The 20,461-nt window shown below is 44.1% G+C and overlaps 1 protein-coding gene across 9 annotated transcripts in view; it reads right to left on the bottom strand.

Moving 5' to 3' along the window:
- Nucleotides 1-20,461, bottom strand: part of CASZ1 (castor zinc finger 1) — a 212,123-nt gene that overhangs the window by 78,447 nt on the left and 113,215 nt on the right. For 4 of the 9 annotated variants that reach the window (XM_078642245.1, XM_078642250.1, XM_078642246.1 and 1 more), the window contains exons 3-5: nucleotides 13,605-14,418; nucleotides 10,688-10,804; nucleotides 6,263-6,331 (exon numbers count right to left, since the gene is read on the bottom strand). In XM_078642245.1, coding sequence (XP_078498371.1) covers nucleotides 6,263-6,331; nucleotides 10,688-10,804; nucleotides 13,605-14,418 — 1,000 coding nt within the window. The remainder of the gene's footprint in view (nucleotides 1-6,262; nucleotides 6,332-10,687; nucleotides 10,805-13,604; nucleotides 14,419-20,461) is intronic. The other 5 variants (XM_078642247.1, XM_078642253.1, XM_078642248.1 and 2 more) reach the window with 3 other exon arrangements.

Genomic DNA, 20,461 nt, shown 5'->3' with positions numbered 1-20,461 from the left:
GCAGGACTATTTTATGTTCCTTGTAAACTCAGACACTTAGCATGTAAATATGCACGTAATTGAGACAAACTCCCCACCTTTACTTTGTCTTAATTCCCTACCCATTATAGTTGGGTAACTTGTTCCATAGCTAGGTGTACACCAAATAAACATACATACGTAAATATATGTACAATAGTTGCAATGTTCTGTTCGCATCTTTCTGATATTCCCTTCTCATGTATTGCTGCTTTTGAAGGTCTGCCACCTCTACCGAAAGGCATTTGGTGAAAACCTTGAACTTGATTTATTTATTTATTTATTTAATGCGATTTTTTAAAGCGCGCAAATACCCATAGGGTGTCTCGGCGCTAGTGTAACTGAACTTACTCTTGAGATGTGGATGGGTTTAAGGTGAAAACAACCAAGTTTTGAGATTCTTTCTGAAGTTTAATAGCGTGGGGGCGGTTTTAATGTGGAATTGTTCCACAGTTTGGCAGTTCCTATGGTAAAACATCTGTCTCCCCACTTAGTCCTTCTTGTCCGTGGAACCTTCAGCAAATGGGCTGAAGATGATCGTAAGGTCCTAGAATATTCCAGGGGACGGAGGGCTTTTTTTAAGAACTGTGGGCCAGGATTGTTGATAGCTTTATAGGCTATACATAGAGCCTTGAATTTGATCCGACTCCGTATGGGGAGCCAATGCAGTTCTCTGATGTAAGGGGAAGTGGGAGCAAATTTGGGAATGGCTAAAAGGATTCTGGCTGCAGCGTTTTGTACTGTCTGTAATTTATTGAGGACCTTTCTTGGGCATTCAGAAAGAGGGCGTTACAGTAGTCTGTTCTAGAAAACACCAAGGTGCTAATTAGGGTTTTGCCCGCAGACGGCGGTAAGTAAGGAAGTAGTTTTTTAATCCTTTTTAGGATATAGAAGGAGGAAGATACCACAGCGTTGGCGTGGGAAAGAAAAGTCATCTTGTTGTCAAAGATGACTCCCAGATTGCGTGCCTTGACTACTGGAAGGGGGGGAACCCCCAACTGAGATGGCCACCACTGAGGGGACCAGATGGGCTGCAAGTTCCCGAATGTCATCACCTCGGTCTTATCGGAGTTTAGTTTGAGACTGTTTGATGACATCCAGGAACTTATTGCCTTCATTCCCTCTTGGAAGTTGGCTGCGACTAAAGTACCATCGTTGTGTACCGATAACACTAATTGGGTGTCATCTGCATACGTTGTGAGGGCGATTCCGTAAGATTTTATTACTCTCGCTAAGTCCGATACATAGATGTTAAAAAGCGTCGGACTTAGCGAGGAGCCCTGTGGTACTCCGCAAGGGAGAGAGAAGGTCTGGGAGGTGTAGTTACCCATCTTAACTGTCTGGGGACGGTTGGCCAGGAATGAGGCAAGGAGATCTTTGGCTTTGCCTCTTATTCCTAAAGCTGAGACACGGTCGATCAAAGTGACATGATCGACCGTGTCAAAGGCAGCAGAGAGATCCAAAAGTATAAGAACTGCCGATCCTCCCTTGTCCATCGTAGCTCTTATTTCATCTGCTGCTTTGAGTAGTGCTGTCTCCGTTCCATGACCTTGTCTGAAACCAAACTGGGTGACGTCGAGTAGATTGTTATCGTTAATGAATTTCGAGAGTTGAGTGTTCATTATTTTTTCGAAAATCTTGGCTGGAATGGGGAGACATGCAATAGGCCTGTAGCTGGCAGGGAGGAGAGGGTCCAGTGTTGGCTTTTTTAAAAGTGGTTTAATAATAGCCTTCTTCCAGACAGATGGGTAAGTGCCTGTTAAAAACATAGCGTTGCAGATTGTTGATAGGGCAGGAGATATTGCTTCCGGGATGCGATTCAGGACAGCAGGAGGGCATGGATCGAGGGGGGATCCTGATTTAGTACAAGCTACCAGATGTTGAATCTGCTGCTGCGTGGTCGTTTCGAAGCATGAAAAACTCGGGGGTTGTTGGTGGGAAGTACTATGGGGATTGGAGAAGTGGGGGAATGGCAAAAGGTCAAAAAGATGGAACTAACCTTATCCTCAAAACAATTGGCCAGAGCATCAGAAAGAGACTGTGATCCTTCTAGGCGTGGGGCAGGGGGGTTGGATAGGTGGGTAACCACCTGAAATAATTCACCTACCGAGTTTTTCGCCTGGTTAATTTGGGAGGTGTAATAATGAATTTTTTCTGATATTATGAGTTTTTTTAAGTGGAAAGGGCATTTTTATAGGTCATTTTGTCAGCAGGGTTGTAATGGCGGCGCCACTGCCTTTCCAGGTTCCTACAGTACTGTCTCTGAATTCGTACGGGCTCCGTAAACCACTGTGCTGAAGGAAGTTTCCTACTGCGGTGAGAGGTTTTGATCGGGGCTAGTTTACTACAGGCTGTGTTTAGGTTGGTCAGGTAATTAGAGGACGCTACGGTGGGGTCCTGTTCGTCCGGGATATGGCTATCTTGCATTATCTCCGCTAAGCGATCAAGGTTTATATGTTTCCAGTCTCTGTAGGAGAATAGAGAATAGAGACGGAGAGGTGGAATTAGGTTTGCTGGGGTTAATTGGGGGTTAATTTCGATAGAGAAGCAGATTGCTGCGTGATCCGTCCAGATCAAGGGGATGACCTGGGTAATAGCTATATGCGGGTTGTTGGTAAACAGACCATCTAGAGTGTGGCCTGCTTGGTGAGTGGGTTCTTTTACCAATTGCAGCAGGCCGACAGCGGCCAGGTCTGTCGTTAACTGTGCTGTGTCCGGGTCGTTGAGGGATTCCAAGTGAAAATTAAAATCTCCTAATAAGGTAAAATGTGGGGATCCTGCAGAAATTTCGATCATATTGCCTATGTTGGCAAGAAACTTAGATCGCGACCCAGGAGGGCGGTAGATTAACATACCCTTAAAAGAGGCCTATAGTGAAAAGAAAAGCCTCATACTCGGAGCAATTGGCTTGAATCATTGATGCCGGCTTTATAATAATGAAGGTGTGACAAATCAGAAATGATAGCCACCTACCAGAACACATGGATAGCTTTTGTATTTCTGATGCATTGGGATCTGAAAAGCATCTCTTGGGTCTGTGGCTGCTTGGAAACCTGTCTGTCCCACCTTTACACGCACAGTGGTACCATGTGGTGCTAGGGCATTTTTTGGAGCAGTGTCAGTATCGGTTCTGTGGTGTGAAACTGGCCACAGTCTGCCCTCCTTTTCTTCAGCGTTAAGAAAGTACACAGATAGGTCTCTTTGTCCGATTACAGTTTGTGACACCTTCTTGATATTTGGAGCAGCAACAGAAATTATTCCAAATAAAACCTATAAATCGCCCTTGTTTGTCACTGATCTTCATGGACTGTGATTCCCCCGCTTTGAAATAAATGATATGCAGAAAACTTGATCACTGGTCTTCTACAGTCAGTTTTTGAAGTTTATGGAGTGTCACATCTGCTGCAGACTTAGGCCTCCAGACAAGAGTACTGTGTTTTATGGGTAGGGATGAGGGGTGTAAGTTTATGTCCTCAGGCTGGCTGGCTGTTTCCACACAGGCAAACTGCTCCAGAACAGGAGTTGTTTGAGGAACGTGTCCACTGACATTCTGAAGGCTGCTTGAATCCTATGGTGGCCGAAACCCATGAGAAGTGAGGTTTGTGGCGACAGCCTATTTGAGGGAGTACGCCCTCAACGAAAACTGCTTTTCTTGCCACAGGGCCACTGACTTCGCCGTCCCTGGCCCTTTTAATTCTATCAAGTGCTTCATCCACTCCCTGGCCAAATAACTGTTCGCCGTCGCACAGCAGATTAATGGCCTACAGAACCCACGAGTGTCTTCGTAACACAAGGCCTGTAATTAGCTGCTGGCTTGCTGCGTCAGCTGTGTCCAACGAGGCCTTAATGCGTGTATTAACAGTCGCTTTACTTTCTGGTACAATTAGGTTAGCTTTTTTTCTGAAAGAAGTTTCAGGAACTCGTCCATGTCATCACAGTGCTGCTAGCCATAGCTTCACAATGAAACCGCTTTCATTAGGTGTGTACCAAGTAACTTCAAATACCACCTTCGCCTAAACTTCGCCAAGCTCCTTGCTCACCAGGGAGGTCTTGATGTCGATCGTGAATTACCAGATTTCTTACTGCTGTGGCCAATACCAGATCTGGTTCTACATGTCCTGTAAAGTATTCTGGATGCTCGGATGCTGGACTGTCCACGCTTTCCTCCATCGATATTAATGGTCTCGGCCTGGCTGATGAAGATGTAGCTGCTTGATATTAGCACTTTGTTTAGCATTGGTAAAACATACTTTTTCCTTTATAAAAGAGCCCGTGTTTCTACGAGAAAGTAGGGGTGGGGGGGCCTCACCTTCTTACTCCATCGTAACATCACATAGCAATGAAGCTTTCTGGTTTAGAGGAGTATATGTAGTCCATGTATGAAAGGGAATTATTTAAACCAGATAAGAATTTGTTTTCTAGATCAGGGAATTGAACCAGTCATTCATTCGTTCATTTGCTTGCAGTCTGTCTAGAAGACTGCTTGGTCTATGCCTGTTCAAAATGATTCTGTAGATATTATTCATATTCTTAGTGTGTGTATTGAGATATTGAGGTCCATCCTCTGTTACAATAAGGCCGGAAGTGAGTCATATGAGTTTCCTAATCTCGTTGAGATACCTTGGAGAGAATAATACACTTTTTCTAGAAATAGAATCCGCTCTAGGCCTGTTTTTCAGGTCTGGGTCTTGTTAATGCTTTTTCAAAGGTTAGCCTTGATTTGATATGGTTAACTCTGGCCAACTTGATTTAAAGTCCTAAGATGACATCTGTGTTATGTTACAACATGTGATGGAAAACTGTTTCGAGCATGACCTTTGAAACTTAAAGGGGCCATCCAAAGTCGTACGTTCTTTAGCCAGCTGTGTACCTCCACCAATCTCCAACAACAGCCATTCCACAATGTTGCATTGTGTGTATGGTCTGCTGAATTTTAAAATCTATTATGTCTTCATTTACAGTGTAGTCTCTTTCTTCATCCAAAGATCACCATTTTAAGGGTTGTAGCAGCTTCAGGGTATAATAGACAGTTTGTAAAATGGAATGCTAAGTGGACCCTAACTTTTATTGAGTGTAATGAAATATTGATTCTTTTTCTAATACCAAGCTTCATATCACCTGCCATTAGTTAGGCCATAACTGCATGTCCACAATTAACCACTCAAGGAAACTATGGAGTCTAGTCTTAGCAATGAAGGCTGACATTTACAATTCAAATTCTGGACAATGGGTGGAACATGCATCATCACCTTTAAAACTGCTACTACTGCCTAGGTTTAAAGAATGTAGAAAACTTCTGTAGCTAAATTACTTTGTCCCACCTTAGAGTGCCAATAATGCTGAAACAACGTAGACCATTATTCGTTAGATCAATTTAGAGAAGTAAGAATACAACATATAAAAAACGCCTGGTCACAGATACTTTCCACAGATCATTTATTACCGTTTTAGGCCCATTTGGCCTCTTAGCAACATTGCCCACACCAAGTTCTGCCTCTTGAATTTGGTCTATTTAGCCCATTGTTTTGCTTTGTCTTGAGTGCACTTTACAACATCTCAGCTGTCATCTCTTTCTTTAAAGTTTACGTGTAATACGTTTTAAAATAAATATCAGTAAGCAAAGACATCAATACGTGGTCATAAGAATAGGCACAAAGAGTGTCACAATACAGATAGCAAGTTTATCAATATGTAGAATTCCCAGTAATCACATGCACTGTTACCCAGGATCGTTAATACGTGGAACGCCATGTTATCAATATGTAGCATGCTTCTTTATCATTAAGTGCCATGCTGAGGTCTCAGCATACTGGTTTATCCACCCAAGGGTGTACACGTTTTTAAATGTGCCATGAGATAATCTCACATATATATAGAGGAGCTCCTCCTACACGTCCTATCACTGTGTAGACCATAGTGGCTCAGGAAGAGGGGTCAGACAACCTGCTCTTGGTTTTCAGACTAGAAGACTGGCCAATGGTCTGGCAACTCCTCCTTGCACCTTCCGCGCAGATAGGTGGTCTAGATTTGCCCCAGGTTAGGTGCTTCATAGGCCAGTTAGACGCTGAGGAGCTGTTGCTATATGGGTACAGATTTCTTTTTACCAGAATCGCCCTTCACCCAAGTGAATATCAGAGGAAGCGGATAAATCTGGGAAATCATATATCCTATAGTTTAGCCAAACAGATATAGTACTACCAACACCCCTGCTATTAATAAGGAAAGAAGAGAACAGACGGCCTACCTGGCAATATATTTCTGGTAAATATTAACATCCTCGATGACCGCTGGTTTGTCTGTGGGCAGTCCGTTCCTATTGAAAAACACACGGAGGGGCTGGTTAGATTACACCATAAGCCACCATTCCGCCACCCGAACACCCGCCCGCCCCCGTTTGTCAAGGTTAAATTATAAACCTTTAAAAAGAGCATGCCCAGTACCCACTGCCAATCTGCCTTTGAAGCCCTTGGTGTACAGGGAAGTTCATTAGTCTCTCATGGACAATTGGACTAATATTGGTTAAGGCAACAAGGGGTCCAGTGGCATGGATTCAAAGATATGGGCTCAGTCATACAGTATTTGCAGCAGGGGCTGGAGATACCATGTATGCACTGTGGCTTTTTGGAAATAATAGAATTTATTGCATAAAAGGGTTGCAACTTGTTCATCCCAATAGGAGCCGAATGAAGTCACAGCATGGCACAACTATGCGCAGTGATGACCTATAAAAAAAAAAACAACACTTATTAAAATGGAGACTAAATTAGGACAGGGCATTCTGGAAGGAGGCAAAACTTTGGAGAGTCTCAGAACGTGTCTGCATGGGATTTAAGGGGCGGCTATCCTGTCTTTTCTCCTCCTTAGGCAGTGTAGCTTTCCCAGAACTTCCGTAAATGTTTTTTCCCCTCAAATGTTCAGGCGGTGGCCCTCTTTTTCCAACTTTTCAGGCGTTCGATTATCTCTGTGTATCTGTTAACACTTTCTAGAAGTAGGTTTTAGCTCACCTCTTCCAGGGGAGTGTACCACTCTGTCTCACCTGTTTAAGTGCTTCTGAAAGAAGCCTTCTTGTATCTCACTACTTTTGAGGTGAGGTAATTTCCCTCTCTCTTCTACAGGAGGTAGTCCTGCTCTGTTACCTCATTGGGAAATAGGTAACCTCTCATCACTTACCTCCCTTTCATCTTTTCAGACAGTAAGTAGTGTCTTTCTCTCTTTTTCAAGGGGAAGCCTTACTCTCTACCATCTTATCAGGTGGTACCGTGAGATATTTTTCCAGGTGGTGGTTTCTATAATCTTTTAAAAAGTTATCCTTGTTCTGTAAAGAATCCTCTGAAATTAGGTACTCCCGCAAACCTGTTCAATAAGTATTTGTTTATTCAAAATGCTGTAGCAGGGAACAGCTCTTTCTTGTATCATGTGTTTCTTGTATCTCTTCAGAAGGGGCATTCTGTTTCTCACCTCTTCAGAAAGCAGTTTCTCTCTAAGCTCTACAGGGAGTACTTTGTCTCACCTGTTTAGAAAGCGCCTGTCTCTTTCACCAACACAGGAAGTTGCCCTCTTCGATCTTTTCAGGTAGTAGTTTCCATTTAGTTTCAGCTCTTACGGATGTAGTTCATTTCTCTCACTTATTCAGTAGGTGTTCTCAGTGTCTCTTGCACATATTCAGGAAGCAGTCGTTCTCAATCACCTCTACAGAAGACCGTTTCTCTCTCCTGTCCTTTCAGAATGCATTCAGCTAATCTTTTCAGGGGGCACCCGCAATTCTGTCACCTCCTGAAGAGACACATTCTCAAACCACTACAGGAAGGAGTGTGACTTGAACTTCTCGGGAGGTTGTTTTTCTCATCGCCCTCTTCAAGCTAGCCCCAATTCCTCTCGCCTCCTTTGGAGAAGTTTCTTACTCCCCTCTGTATGAGTTGGTTTCGCTTTTAGTCAATCTGTTTATCTCTCTCTCTCTCTCTCTATTCCTCCTCTGGAGCAAGCCTTACGTTCACTTCCTCTCACCTAATTGCAGTAGGCTCTCCCTCTCCTCTTTGGGCAGTAGTTTCTTCACTCCTCTTCAGAGGTAATCTTGCTCTTTTCCATGTCTTCAAGAGGTGGTTTATCAAACGCCCATCCAGTTGGCAATTTCACACTGAACTATCAGGATGCACTTTTTCTAAGTCTTGCCTCTTCGCTGTGCAGCCTCACTTCTACCACCGTTTATGCTTAATTTTATGACTCGCCTCTTTAGAGGGAATCTAACTTTCTGTTACTTGTTCTGAGGAAAGCTTCTTGCCACCCCACCGGCAGGTAGTGCCTCCTTCTCTCACAGTTCAACTAGGAAGTGGTGCTTTTGACACCTCCTTTTGAGGTCAGTTGCTTCCTCCTTTTGAGATAGGTTGTCTTTGGAGTTTGCTTTTTGGGAGTATAACCTCTTCATGTAACCTCCACCAATGGAACTACTGATTCGTGCTTTTCCGTGTGTTTGACCCATCTTTCTTTTATTTCCTAATTTGTCTAAGCCTGCTTCCCCTAGAGGGCCTTACTTTGTCCTGCCACTATTCTTAATTTCACACTCTAGTGACTACGGCTCTCATTACAAGTGGATAGTAGTAATCCACATTAGTTCCCTGCTCCAAAATAAACGATACTGGGGGACCTGATTTTTCCGGTAGTGGGGAAATAACAAGAATTCCAAGTTGTGGAGGAATAACATGCAAGAATCCGACTAACTGTGCCAATTTCTGCATATTTCTCATCAGTATTCCACTAGGTCCCTTTGCCAACTTTCAGCAGAATGATCCCATGTTTGGAATACCACTCACTAGTGGTGTTCCAGCTAACCTGATCATTCTGAAGGGACCGGTTATTACTGTGAGCTGGCCCATTGGAATAACAGGCCTCTTGTAAAGAAGGCATAATAGTAGGTATTTCTGTTTCTCGGCTCCTACAGTTTGAAAGTGGTATATAAGAATATCTTGTGTTGCCAATAAATGAATGGGGGAATGAACTGTATTGCGAGGAGCAGGATGTTTGACATATTCATGATTAAATAATGACATTTTAGGCATATTTGCTGTGTGACTGAGAGAGTGTTATCATGTTATTGTCTGGGGTGTGGGTTGGTTGTCCTCTTCAGGATGGAACTTTATAGTATCACACCTGAGATATTATTGTTAGAGGAGGTCCTTGGAGGAATCATTGCTGTCTTAGGGATGACATTTTGTGGTATAATTACTGTGCATGTCAGATGCTTTTGGGATATCGGTGCTTAGGGTAGAATCTTGAAGAATTTGTGCTAAGAAGTTAGGACTTGTAACATCAGTTCAGTCTAGGGGGAATATAGGGAGTTAGTTATACTTGAAGCGATGCAAATTTCTAAGAATCTGCATATTAGAATCGGGGGAAATCATACTGGTATGCATTGCTATGTTTCCACTGGCTCAAGCCTTCCAGATCTAACCCTTGGAAAATACCTCAGTAGTTTAATCGTCAACAAAACTGTAAACACTATGAATAACTAAATAAAGGGTAACAGAGTAGGACACAAATCAGGATGAAACTGTTGACATAAATTACTGAAAGTGACCTTCAGTACATGCCTCTACCACCAGATCACACCACTGGGCCTGGTTCTGTCCTTGTCATGTGGTGTACAAAACTTTATTCGCAATAGCTCTTATGTAGGACAACTCCCAACCTGTTGACAAAGCAGTGGAGATTAAAATAAAATGTAACAAAGCCCAACTGTGGAAGCCCATGACAACCCGATTTTATATTTGAGAGCCAAGGTTTACAGACGGTTCTCCTGAAGGTCACATATCATTTGAATTGATCGAAACATGTCAACCTTTGGTCTTCTCAGCACTAATCCTTGTTATTAGACTGGTGACATGTATGAAGTTACTGACCTATCTCTATAGCCTCACATCTGCTGTGTCTGTATGAGTCATAATTTTTTCATTACCCTGCAAGCCCTTCCTTTTTGATTTAATTGTTGACCTATGTTTTAAGTTGGGTGTGAAAGAAAGGGCAAAGTACATGCTTAAAAGCCAGCCTTCTGCTGTGATTGCTTACTTTCTGTGAGCTTGGAAACTGTTTTCGACTGCTGCTCTAGATGTATAAGCGCTACGTGTTCGGGAAGCTTGCTCCCCATGTTGTGCCTGGCAAGTATGGGGAAGGGTTTACCCCTGCTGCTGCTGGAGAGGAGCCAGTAGTTCTTTGATTATGAACAAAGTATGTATGTGTGCTGCACAGAATACACCTATTCTGTGTAGCAGAGACTCTGACACAGATCATGCTGTAATGTTTCTGTAGGGGATGTGTATACTGCTGCTGCTAGATACAGTGCAGAACTGGTCCCGGTGCTGTATCAGTTGTATGTGAAAGATCCTTCCACTTCTGAGTCATACCCCATCTCCTCGATGTCTGGATGAAGTATACACTGTTGCTGATTGTGCAGTGATTGTTTCATATGTGGAAGACACTTGTAAAGTTTTTCTATGTTCCTCGGTGTGGGCAAAGCTTCCAGTGCTGGTGTTTGGGCTTTACGTGTGAGCGAGAAGCTTGCTCTCCTGCTGCCCTTGTTGCCATGCTCAAGTAAAAATGGAAAGTTTGTACTGTTGTTGCTCCTGATTTTCATGTATGTGTGAAAGAGAAGTTAAATATGACACTGGTTATGCTGTACCTGTTTTGTGTGAGGGATGCTTGCACTTCTGGTGAAGCTTGCACTGCTGCTGCTCGTGCTGTACATGTCATGTGTGCGAGGGAAGCTTGCCCTGCTGCTGCACGTGCTGTACCTGTTCTGTGAATAAATGGAAGACTTCAGTTTTTAGTGCATCCAAAGGGACACCTCTCACACAAATGGTTAGAGATAAAAAAAAAGAACAAAATATCGATTTTTTTTTAACAAACTTAGAAACATAAACAGATGTTAGCCACTTTAAGGAGATGTAATCCGAGGACGCACCCTGGGCGTGTGGCTGTGGTTAGAGAACTTACATTAATTAACATGTTTGTCTGACCTCAAATCATTCAAAACTGAAAGCATCAGCGAACTGGCGCCCAGTGAAGACGAGACATGCACGGGGTGAGCGCATAACGCACCCATCCATTATGCACGCCTACAGATAGTCCTGGCTGTGTTGAATGGGAAGGATGGGGCCAGGGCAGAAGACCGGCCTGGCACATGCATGAATAGATTTATACGTGTAAAGTATTTAGATGGCATAATAAGATACCCAGCCATGTTAGTTCTATAAACCCACACTAACGGCAAAGTGTTCATTATATAAATACGTCTACGATAAAATACCAGAATAGAATATAGTGCTTTGGGTGAACAACCTTTACAACGCAACTTTTACCACGCAGTGCCTTTAAAATGCAACTTTTACAACGCAAACCATTACAACGCATTGCGCTGGGGGACGCTCTAGAATAGGGAATAGGTTTAATGTACTATCCAACACCTTCCCTACTATCCACGGGGACTGGAGTTGGAATAGTAAATTAAACAATTCACTATCCAGCGCCTAAAAGTATTATGCCCTGTAATGGTATGCGTTGTAAAAAATGCGTTGTAAAAGCATGCGATGTAAAAGCATGCGTTGTAATGTCATACATCCAGTGCTTTGTGAGAAAATGGTGTAAAATCGTATTTCAGCTCCTCATCTCAGTATGAAAAGAGCAGAGATGATGTAACCGTCCCTGACACGATGTGTAGATGTAAAATTCATGTGAGATTTCTACATCATACTCCGTCTTCTGAATATAACACCAGTGAGAAGAGATTTGAGTCTTACAAACCTCTTACACTTCCTGCTTTAATGCACTGTGGGTTCTCTTCGAGTACCCATTGGTGCTAAATGATTGACAGCCTGCTGCACGAGCCTGAGGCGCGGCACACTTGACGTCTACCTGGGACATTCTCGTCCCGGCTTTAGAGCTGGGTTCAGATGTCAGTGTGATTATATTTAGGGGAGGTGTAATTGCTGACAACACTACTTAGAATCTGCTCTGATCAATGAGATTACAAGCTTAGAAATATTAGTGTTTGAAGTGCAATAGGTACTTTCACAATATCAAGGGTAGGAAGCTCCCATGTCTATGCTCAAGGTGCATTCGCTGTTGTTCCATGCCTAATTGCCTCAATATATATGGAGTATGAGTAAAGTCATGCTGCATAAAAATGACAAATTCCTGATGTTTGTCGTAGATACTTGAAAACAATCAGATTAGCAACAAATGAGCGCAATAGTCTCAACCCTACAAAAAGTCAAACTAAACATAAAATTTAATTTCAAAGGCTGAATAGCTCAATAAATGGATTGAGAAAAGGATCCACAATTTTAATAATACACTTTAACACGCTTTATATGGACAATGCCCTGTTGTAATTTACTAACTGAATTCTGATGCCCTTTCAAAACACAGCACCTACCAACATGTTTCGATCAATTGTTCCCCTTTCATTTATCTTCTTTTGAATAGAAGTCCACATACCACTCCCAAATATAGATATGTACAACATTTTCAGATAAGTGAGGAAAACGTATGTGGGTATCGCTTGCCTTTCATTAGGTACAATACATTCCATGACTAAGGGATCCGCTGGATATCACTGGATTTTTTTAATCATTGTACAGTCTCACGCAGGTACACATTCTAGCCCACATGAACTACTTATTGATGATGTGGTTGATCTTAAAACTGGACTTCTTATATAATCAAACTCAATTAACATATTTTATAATATTCAGCCCATAGAATTATTTGTATTATATGCTCTCTCCTTTTCAGAAGGACTTTCAAACACCCAGATAGAATTAAACAGCATTCGCTTTATTAAATATTAAGCTTGCTTACCCACTTCTGCTACTGGCTTTGCTGTTTAGGGAGCAGTACAGCATCAATAAACTTTAATTCTTTATTAGAACCTCCCCTGCGCACACAATTTACACAAAGGTTACCTTTGTTGGCAATATTACTAAATATGACTCCTACGATTAGTAGCTACCAGTTTGTGACAGAACATTTATTCAGATCCTTAACTGCCACATTTTTTGAAGAAAAATAAGCACTACAAGTTTTTGAAATCTTCAGATTGGATACCCCAGGATTTGAAACGACAATCCCTTCAATATTGTTTCCAGCAATCTGCCACAACCAGAATTCTACACAATCTGAACTTTATGATCTTAAAAATGGAAGTAGCTCACATAAAATAGTGATACAAGTTAGAAAATAGTATCAGAAAACAAACATTGAAGTCGGGCTCTGATTGCACTAATATAGGTAATATGCCAATGGTAATGCTGTTAATTTTTAAATATATGGTAAAACTGATGCTTCATTTATTTTTTTTGAAGTTGGACTGCCCACACTGAGTGTAATATTCCCAGCCAACCTTCCTTCCGAGTAATACACTGTGGCAAGTGCCTCGTGGTCCCCTCCCACTCCCCACCATCAAACTGGGGTGATGTGATTAGAAGAGTTTCAGATTGGTGAGTGGTTGCTGAGTGAGCATGCCCTCAACCTCCCCCTCCCTCCCCCCTCCCACATCCCAAGGAAAATGCACAGGAAGGAAGCAAGGGATGTCTTACTTGACTGTAGAGACGGTTCCGGTGGTGATGGAGTCGGTCTTCGAGAAGGCAGACTTCAGGTACTCTGGGGTGTTAAATGACAGCGAGGCTGTCTGCTCTGCGGTAACCAGAGGTGTGCTAGGACTGCTGACTAGAGGAGCAGGAGTCAGATTAGGAACCACTGCAGCCGATTTCACTGGGGTAATTTTTGGGATGCTGCGGACGTCATATTTCGAAGGTCGCCCCACTTTGCCAGTCTTGAACGCAATGGCACCGCCCATGTCCTGCGCCCCCTCTCCCGGCTTGAATAGGTGGAGGTATTTGACGTTCTCCAGGTCATACTTGGAAGGTTTTTTGTAGGTATTGCCATTCTGTGGCCTGAGGGTTTCACCAGTCTTCAGCTTCTGAATAAAGAAGTCATACTTGGAGGCCCGCGACATCAGACTCTGCATCTGAGCGGTGCCCGAGGAGGGTAGGGGCAAGATGGTAGCCTTGGGCTCGGACCCTGGCGCCCTGCCATGCTGATGGATGATGCCGTCCCTAGCATGGGCTAACTTGGAGTTCAGCTCATCACACTTTGCTCCTTGTGGGGGCCAGCCCAACTGTTCCCCCGCCTTCAGTTTCCGGATATACTCTTCATACTTGGAGAACCTTGCCCGCTTGCTGATGGCATCCTCTGCGGGGAGGGAGGCGGTGCCGCTCTCTGAGGTAGGTGTGTTGAGTTTGTCGAAGCTCACCTTCCTGCAGATCTCATCCTTGATGCTCTGGTCGCTGTACCCAAAGATTCCCAGGAACTCGTGCATGGTGGAGGTTGCGTAGTCGTTCAGCGATGAAGCTGCAGTGAGAGAATGGGTACAGATTTAGAAATAAATCGCCTACTCTTTCCTCACTGTGATCTACGGGCGCCTAGTGCACTTGTTAGGTTTTACGACTCAAATTAATTTGTTTAAAAAAAAAATGTAATTAATACCAGGGTAAAATAAAAGGAGTTCATCAATGCCAGGAAAATCAATTTCCTAAATGTTCTTGCCGATGGCTTTTCAGTACATTAAACCAAGTTTTCATAACCGTTCCTGCGAGTGCAGCCTGCCCTATGCACAGAAAAAGCCATTTTATTCGGCATGAGAAGCCTCTTTTTGAGGGCGATAAAGGTGCAAGAGAGAACCGCAGGGAGTGGGCACATAAGCAAGAGCCAGCAGGGGCATCAAACACATCGGGTGTCTGCATGTCAACAGCAGCAAATAGCAAAAGAAACGTGCGGTGTAGAAATAGCCAGAGAACAGTGGTGTGGGTGCGAGCAACATAGGCACCAAGGGTGTGACTGTTGGCATCACAGAGAAGAGGGCTGCAGATAGGCATGGCACATGCGTGGGGTTCGCAAAGGGGCATTGTACATAAGAGGTCGGTACCATAGCATCAGAAAGCAGGTGGCGTATGTGGCATCCCAGTGTTGTGCGTGGCAGCATCAGTGATGCAAGTGGTGCGCGCATGGGCATCAGAGACACCAGTAGAGTGAATACTGGTCTGCGTGAAAGGGAGGATAGAAGTGTTTGAAAAGGCTACTGAAGGTGAAGGGGGAATGTTGCAATCTCCCATCCCTGCAATGGTTGCGCGCAGAACCTTCACAGCTGGTCATCAGAAGGCAGACATAACAAGGGAATGGATTACTATCGGTCCACAGAGAAAGCACTCGAGCTAATAAGGTTCCACGGAGGTAAACCATTTAACACCAATAGCACAGCACACAATACCCATAGGCAACATACAAACGTGACCTTGTGTATGTCACAGCTCCATCACTAACCTGCCTTGGGTTTCCCTATGCAGTGCTCAACTCCTCGGGCTTAGGGGACAGCTAGCCCTCTGCCAATGTATGTGCCTGGTCAGGGGTTAAGTCGTCTGTCACTCTAACCTTCATTTGGTTCCAGAGGTTGGTCTCCGTTATCCCTAGGATGATCATTTAATTAGGTGGCCGGGCATAATGGGGCTATGTATGCTGGTGACATTTATCACTAACAACTATCATGTCAGCAGTAATTGGCTTGTGCTTAGACTATGCCAACTCCTTTGGCTTGTGCTTAGACTATGCCAACTCTATCTTTCTGGCGCTCCCCAAAGGGGACTTAGCAACACTACAGATGGTACGAAATGCAGCAGCCAGGCTGACCTTAAAACACCCCTCTTTTGAAGAAGCTTCGCAGGCTACCACAAAACAACGAATGCAATTCAAAACAATTCAGGGGTATTTATGGTATAGCCCTCTTATTTGTGTCCAAGATAATATCTCGATTCACATAGTCTACGGTCGCCCACACTGAATCTGTTGGAGTTCTGAGATTTTAAAAACGTTGATGTGGAGTGTGCAGGTTTTCTACTCTGGCTTCCTCTGAGTAGAAGCCGCTCCCACTGTATCTTCTAGACAGGATTCTCCTCCTTCAGGAACACTTTGAAGACCTGGCTGGTATAAACAAGCCTTCTCTTGCTAGGATTTAACTTGTGTTATTGGACCATCAGACTAATTTGACCTCTTGCTTCCCTCCTGGATTTTCATGACTTTCATATTTTTAGCACCATGAAACTTTTGGTTGTACAAGTGCTCTATAAATTCTTTTAACATATACTATAACAGCAGATTAGGTGGTGGTTCTAGTGCAGGCCAATCCAACCCCACTATGGGCGCAGTAGATCGATAGTTCCCTGCTGCCTTGCACAAAAGGTCTGCCGTGAATATCTTGCATCTCATTAAGAGAGATGGGGCAGATATAGATACAAACATAGGCTTTGGAGGCTAAGATTGTCCCCAGAGGAGCATTCCTCCTTTTTGACATGTGTGCAACACACATAGCTTTGGGAGATTTGTTCTATGAGTGGTAACGACTTCAGTGCTTAATTTGTCAAACTGTAGGTGCAGAGGCTAAAAGGTTTTGCTAGGAGCATCCGGCTTGCACTTCTGACTAACAAAGTTGACTAAATTGATTCCTCCTCTTGGCTCTTTCTTTCCACCCTATACTCCCTGTTTCTCTATTTCATTTAGACGTACATCCTTTCTCCGTTTGTCACTGTTCCCTATTTTTCTTCTCCTCATCATCCCTCCTTTTTATGCCTCCCTCTCATTCTGGGTCAGATGCTGATGATTAAAAAAATACGGTCCCCAACAAATGCTGCTGATGCCTCGACTAATTCCTGGAAATTCAGCAGTAAATAACACCCACTCACAGACAAATCTTTGTGAATCGGCCTTTTAGAGCTCTGTAACTTTGCCCAAGTAAACTTAGAAGCGGGAGAACCTGTTGTGTTAAGGAAGACGCGTGGGCAGTGGTTTACTCACTTAGAACAAGGAAACATAGGACATATATACTCTCTAGAAAGTAGAGACCAAGGGGAGGCGGAATGAGGATTCAGAAACATGTTTGGGGTCTCGCATTGAAAAGATGTTGTCTATCACACTGCACACTCTGAATCCTGCACACCCATTCAGCATATCACTCAAATAGGCTTAAAAAGCCAAATTGAACATATGGAGCACCAAGTCTTTTTAGGCCCCCATACCCTTGAGATGACTTCACTCACAATAAAATAGACCTTGCAGGGGCAGTAACATACATGTCAGTCCAGACCCTGCACTCATCTGAGGGGAGATCTAGAGACTCTGCCTGTCGCGCCTAATACACAGTATTGATGGGAGACCAAGAAACTGAGGCATTACCACCTGATCATACTGAGGCCAACCTCGCCTCACAGAGTCAATTTACTACTTTTTGAGGCAGAGAAAGGTCTCCTGCTTGGCTTTGGAGAGCGTGTACCCCTGACAGTGATAATATTCATAATGACAAGGGAGGTTTTCTACCTCCCTATGCTAGGGCGAAGTTCCTACTGGGCGCTCCTACATTTTAAAGTGATCTGCCAGTCTCCTGCAACTGGGTCCTTCGTCCAGCCACGCGGGACATGAAAGTGCGTTTAGTTTGGCATATGTAGAGGACACATGTATGAAGCATGTTACTCAGCTGCCCTTGGGCACAGTGGTGTCTAGTTTGTATTTGGGACATTCAAGTGGTGTATAGAATGTATGGATGGATGGATAGGAGAAGAAAGAGATGTGAATTTCAGAGCTCGCTCCTAAACGTTGCAAGGATCCCCTATAGTGAGTTAGACTGAGGAATGTTAAGGAGAAGAGACAGAGGTTTCCTAGGAAACTAGAGTTTCCCTCTGCTCTTTCCAGGCCCTTTATCCATATTTAAGGGCTAGCCCTCACAGGGTAACAGGTGGCTACGTAGGGCAGCCTCCATTGCTTTTGTGCCCTTGTTTTAGTTTCTCCTGCCTGGGAATTCCCAGGTCCATCCTACCTTCCTGCTCACACCCTGCAACAAAGGGCTAGGACACACAAGGCTGGTTTGGGGTCGTTCTGCCCATTCCATTAAGTCTCAAAGCTGACTGCTGAAATATACATCTACTGTCTGCAACTCTAGTTCAAAAAAGGAGAAAGGATAAGGAAGAAAAATAGAAAGATAGGGAAAAAGAGAAATCTTGGCTCACTTGCTGGAAATTTCTATGCGATTCCAGGGGCTCTACACCTATGAAATGATAAACGCTCTGGGTCCTGGGTTGGGATGTACACTCCTAAATCGCCTTGCCAGGTCTGGAATCAGAAATCTTGGGTCTTTACTTTGGAATTTCAGGAAAAGCTACCTCTACTCTGCTTCGAGAGAGAGAGAGACGAACAGCTGCTCAGGGGCAACATATAAGGTTTCTTGTACGAGGGAGACGATGCTCAGAAGGGGGCTCGGGTAGGAACTGAGTTTGGGACTAGCCAAAGATGTCTTCTGTATACTAGGGATGGGGGAGGATCTACACCACTCTGGCAGGGTGAGGCCGGGGAGCTCCTAAGGGTTTCACCAGAGCATGACCAGGTGGTGCACCTCAGTAGATGGGAGGTTACTTGGGAACTCAAGTCTGTCTAAGACCCCCAGCGACATCTGCACTGTGAGGTGTTGGCACAAATTGAACAGCAGTCTGGGGGCAAAATAAGGGACAATCCAATGAGCCAGAGGGAGCCAAGTTGTCACTGGGGGTGGTACATCACTGTTGGGTCGTTTTGTGGCAGGCCCTGAGGAAGTCTCCCACGCTGCAAGACACACCAAGGCACAAGTGTTTATTTCCCCACTGTTGCCTCCTCAAGTGTCGCTGATGCTTCCTTTGCTCACCTAAGACAAGCACTAGATAACGGAGGGGTGCTGAACCTCATCTGCACACCAGTTCGCCAGGCCGGAAGTGAGATTCCTGCTCACTGAACAACAGGGGCCATGTGGCCCACAACTCGCTAGCTGTTTGGTCCCCAACCTACAAAAGGCACAGCCTGCACCATGAACATGGGGGAGAAAGGCCCAAATCAACACAAAAGTGTAAATAGCTGAAATGAGCCACCTGAAAAGAAGGTCACCCTCCAAGGAAGTCTAAGCCCCACACGAACTAGTGCAGGGAGCCCGAGCGTAAAGGGGAGACTGTGGCACGGACGTTTCACACAAAGTTGCCCAATGGGAGCAACTGTGGCTACCTCTACTAATCACTGAAGAGTAGTGTTACTTGTCACCTTTTGATGTATTGCTTCTGGATCATTTATTCACAGATTTTCATAGTATGTTATTTAGTAAAGTACTGCGCAGCCAGATATTCCATTATTGACTTGTGTTAGTTAATGGAGTTCTGACTCTAATCCCACATCAACTTGCAGTGTAAGCCTTGGGATTCTCAGCTTTGATGGCCTGAGTGTCAAATGATACAGGGGTGTACTTGGTGCTTAGTTTTGAGCACAATAGTAGGGTTCAGCCCCAGGACACCAGTAGTAAATGGCTTTGATTTACACAATCTTCACCCAGTAACCCCTTCCCGCCAGGGCATTCCTAAGTCAGTTGCCACACTATGTATTTTCCAAAAGCATAAGGCCCTTCACCCCGTCATCAACTTCAGTATATTTCCAGGTGACCATGGATGTCTTGATCTACTGTATGACCATTGGTATCTCAAGGTGCATAGCTTACATAGATCACATACAAAGAAAGTCCCTCTGCACTCTGATTAATTCTGTTTCAAAGTTGATGGGTGCTCACCTTTAGAATTGGTAACCACAGTAGCTCCAATATCCCAGTGTGGTTAAAAATTGGCATCCCAGGATTTCCCAGAGAGTACAAGACATCTCTGGGGTAGATCCCCTAAACTATATTGCACTCAACAACATCCCGGTGGGGCTTTGGCTGGCATACTGTAGTACCACAGTTGGTGGCTCAGACTGCCCTTCACAGGTAGATTCCTGAATGGACAAAGCTGTTTGATTTTGGTAGATTTTTAATTGGCCCAGGCTGTCCTTGCCTAGATGATCAATGAGGGCCCTGAGTGTCTGTATCCAGCACATCTTAGGTGGCTACAACTGTCCAGCGCAGTGAAAGGTCTTGCTCGATGGCTCATGTTATGTTCTTTACATACATTTCTGGGTGCCTTAAGTTATCTGATTGGCTCAGGATTTCCTCTCCTACTAGATCACAGGGTGGGCCAAGCTGTCCTGTTCTTGTGGCTGCCTCGGTAGCTCAATCTATTTAGATCACAGATCAGATTCTTCTGAGGGTCAGGTTGTCCATCTGTGGTAGGACCGTGGCTAGCTGAGGTTGCTCTACCGTGACATTCCTTAATGGTTCAGTCTGTTCCTTGGGTGGATCAGACTAACTTTACCTGGTACAGTTCTATATGTGTCAACACACTCAATATATGTTTCTTCTTTTTCATACTCCTCTTTCCTGTACTTGACATTATGAAGTATTTGCCATGCTCATCCCTACGCACTAGCACAACAGTTACAAAGAAAACCAGAGAAATTCATCAGCTTATTC

The sequence above is a fragment of the Lissotriton helveticus genome, chromosome 5_1 (genome assembly GCF_964261635.1).
Source record: "Lissotriton helveticus chromosome 5_1, aLisHel1.1, whole genome shotgun sequence".
NCBI classification, from domain to species: Eukaryota; Metazoa; Chordata; class Amphibia; order Caudata; family Salamandridae; genus Lissotriton; species Lissotriton helveticus.
Note: the sequence above shows the minus strand (reverse complement) of the source record. Positions and strands in the feature narration are given on the sequence as shown.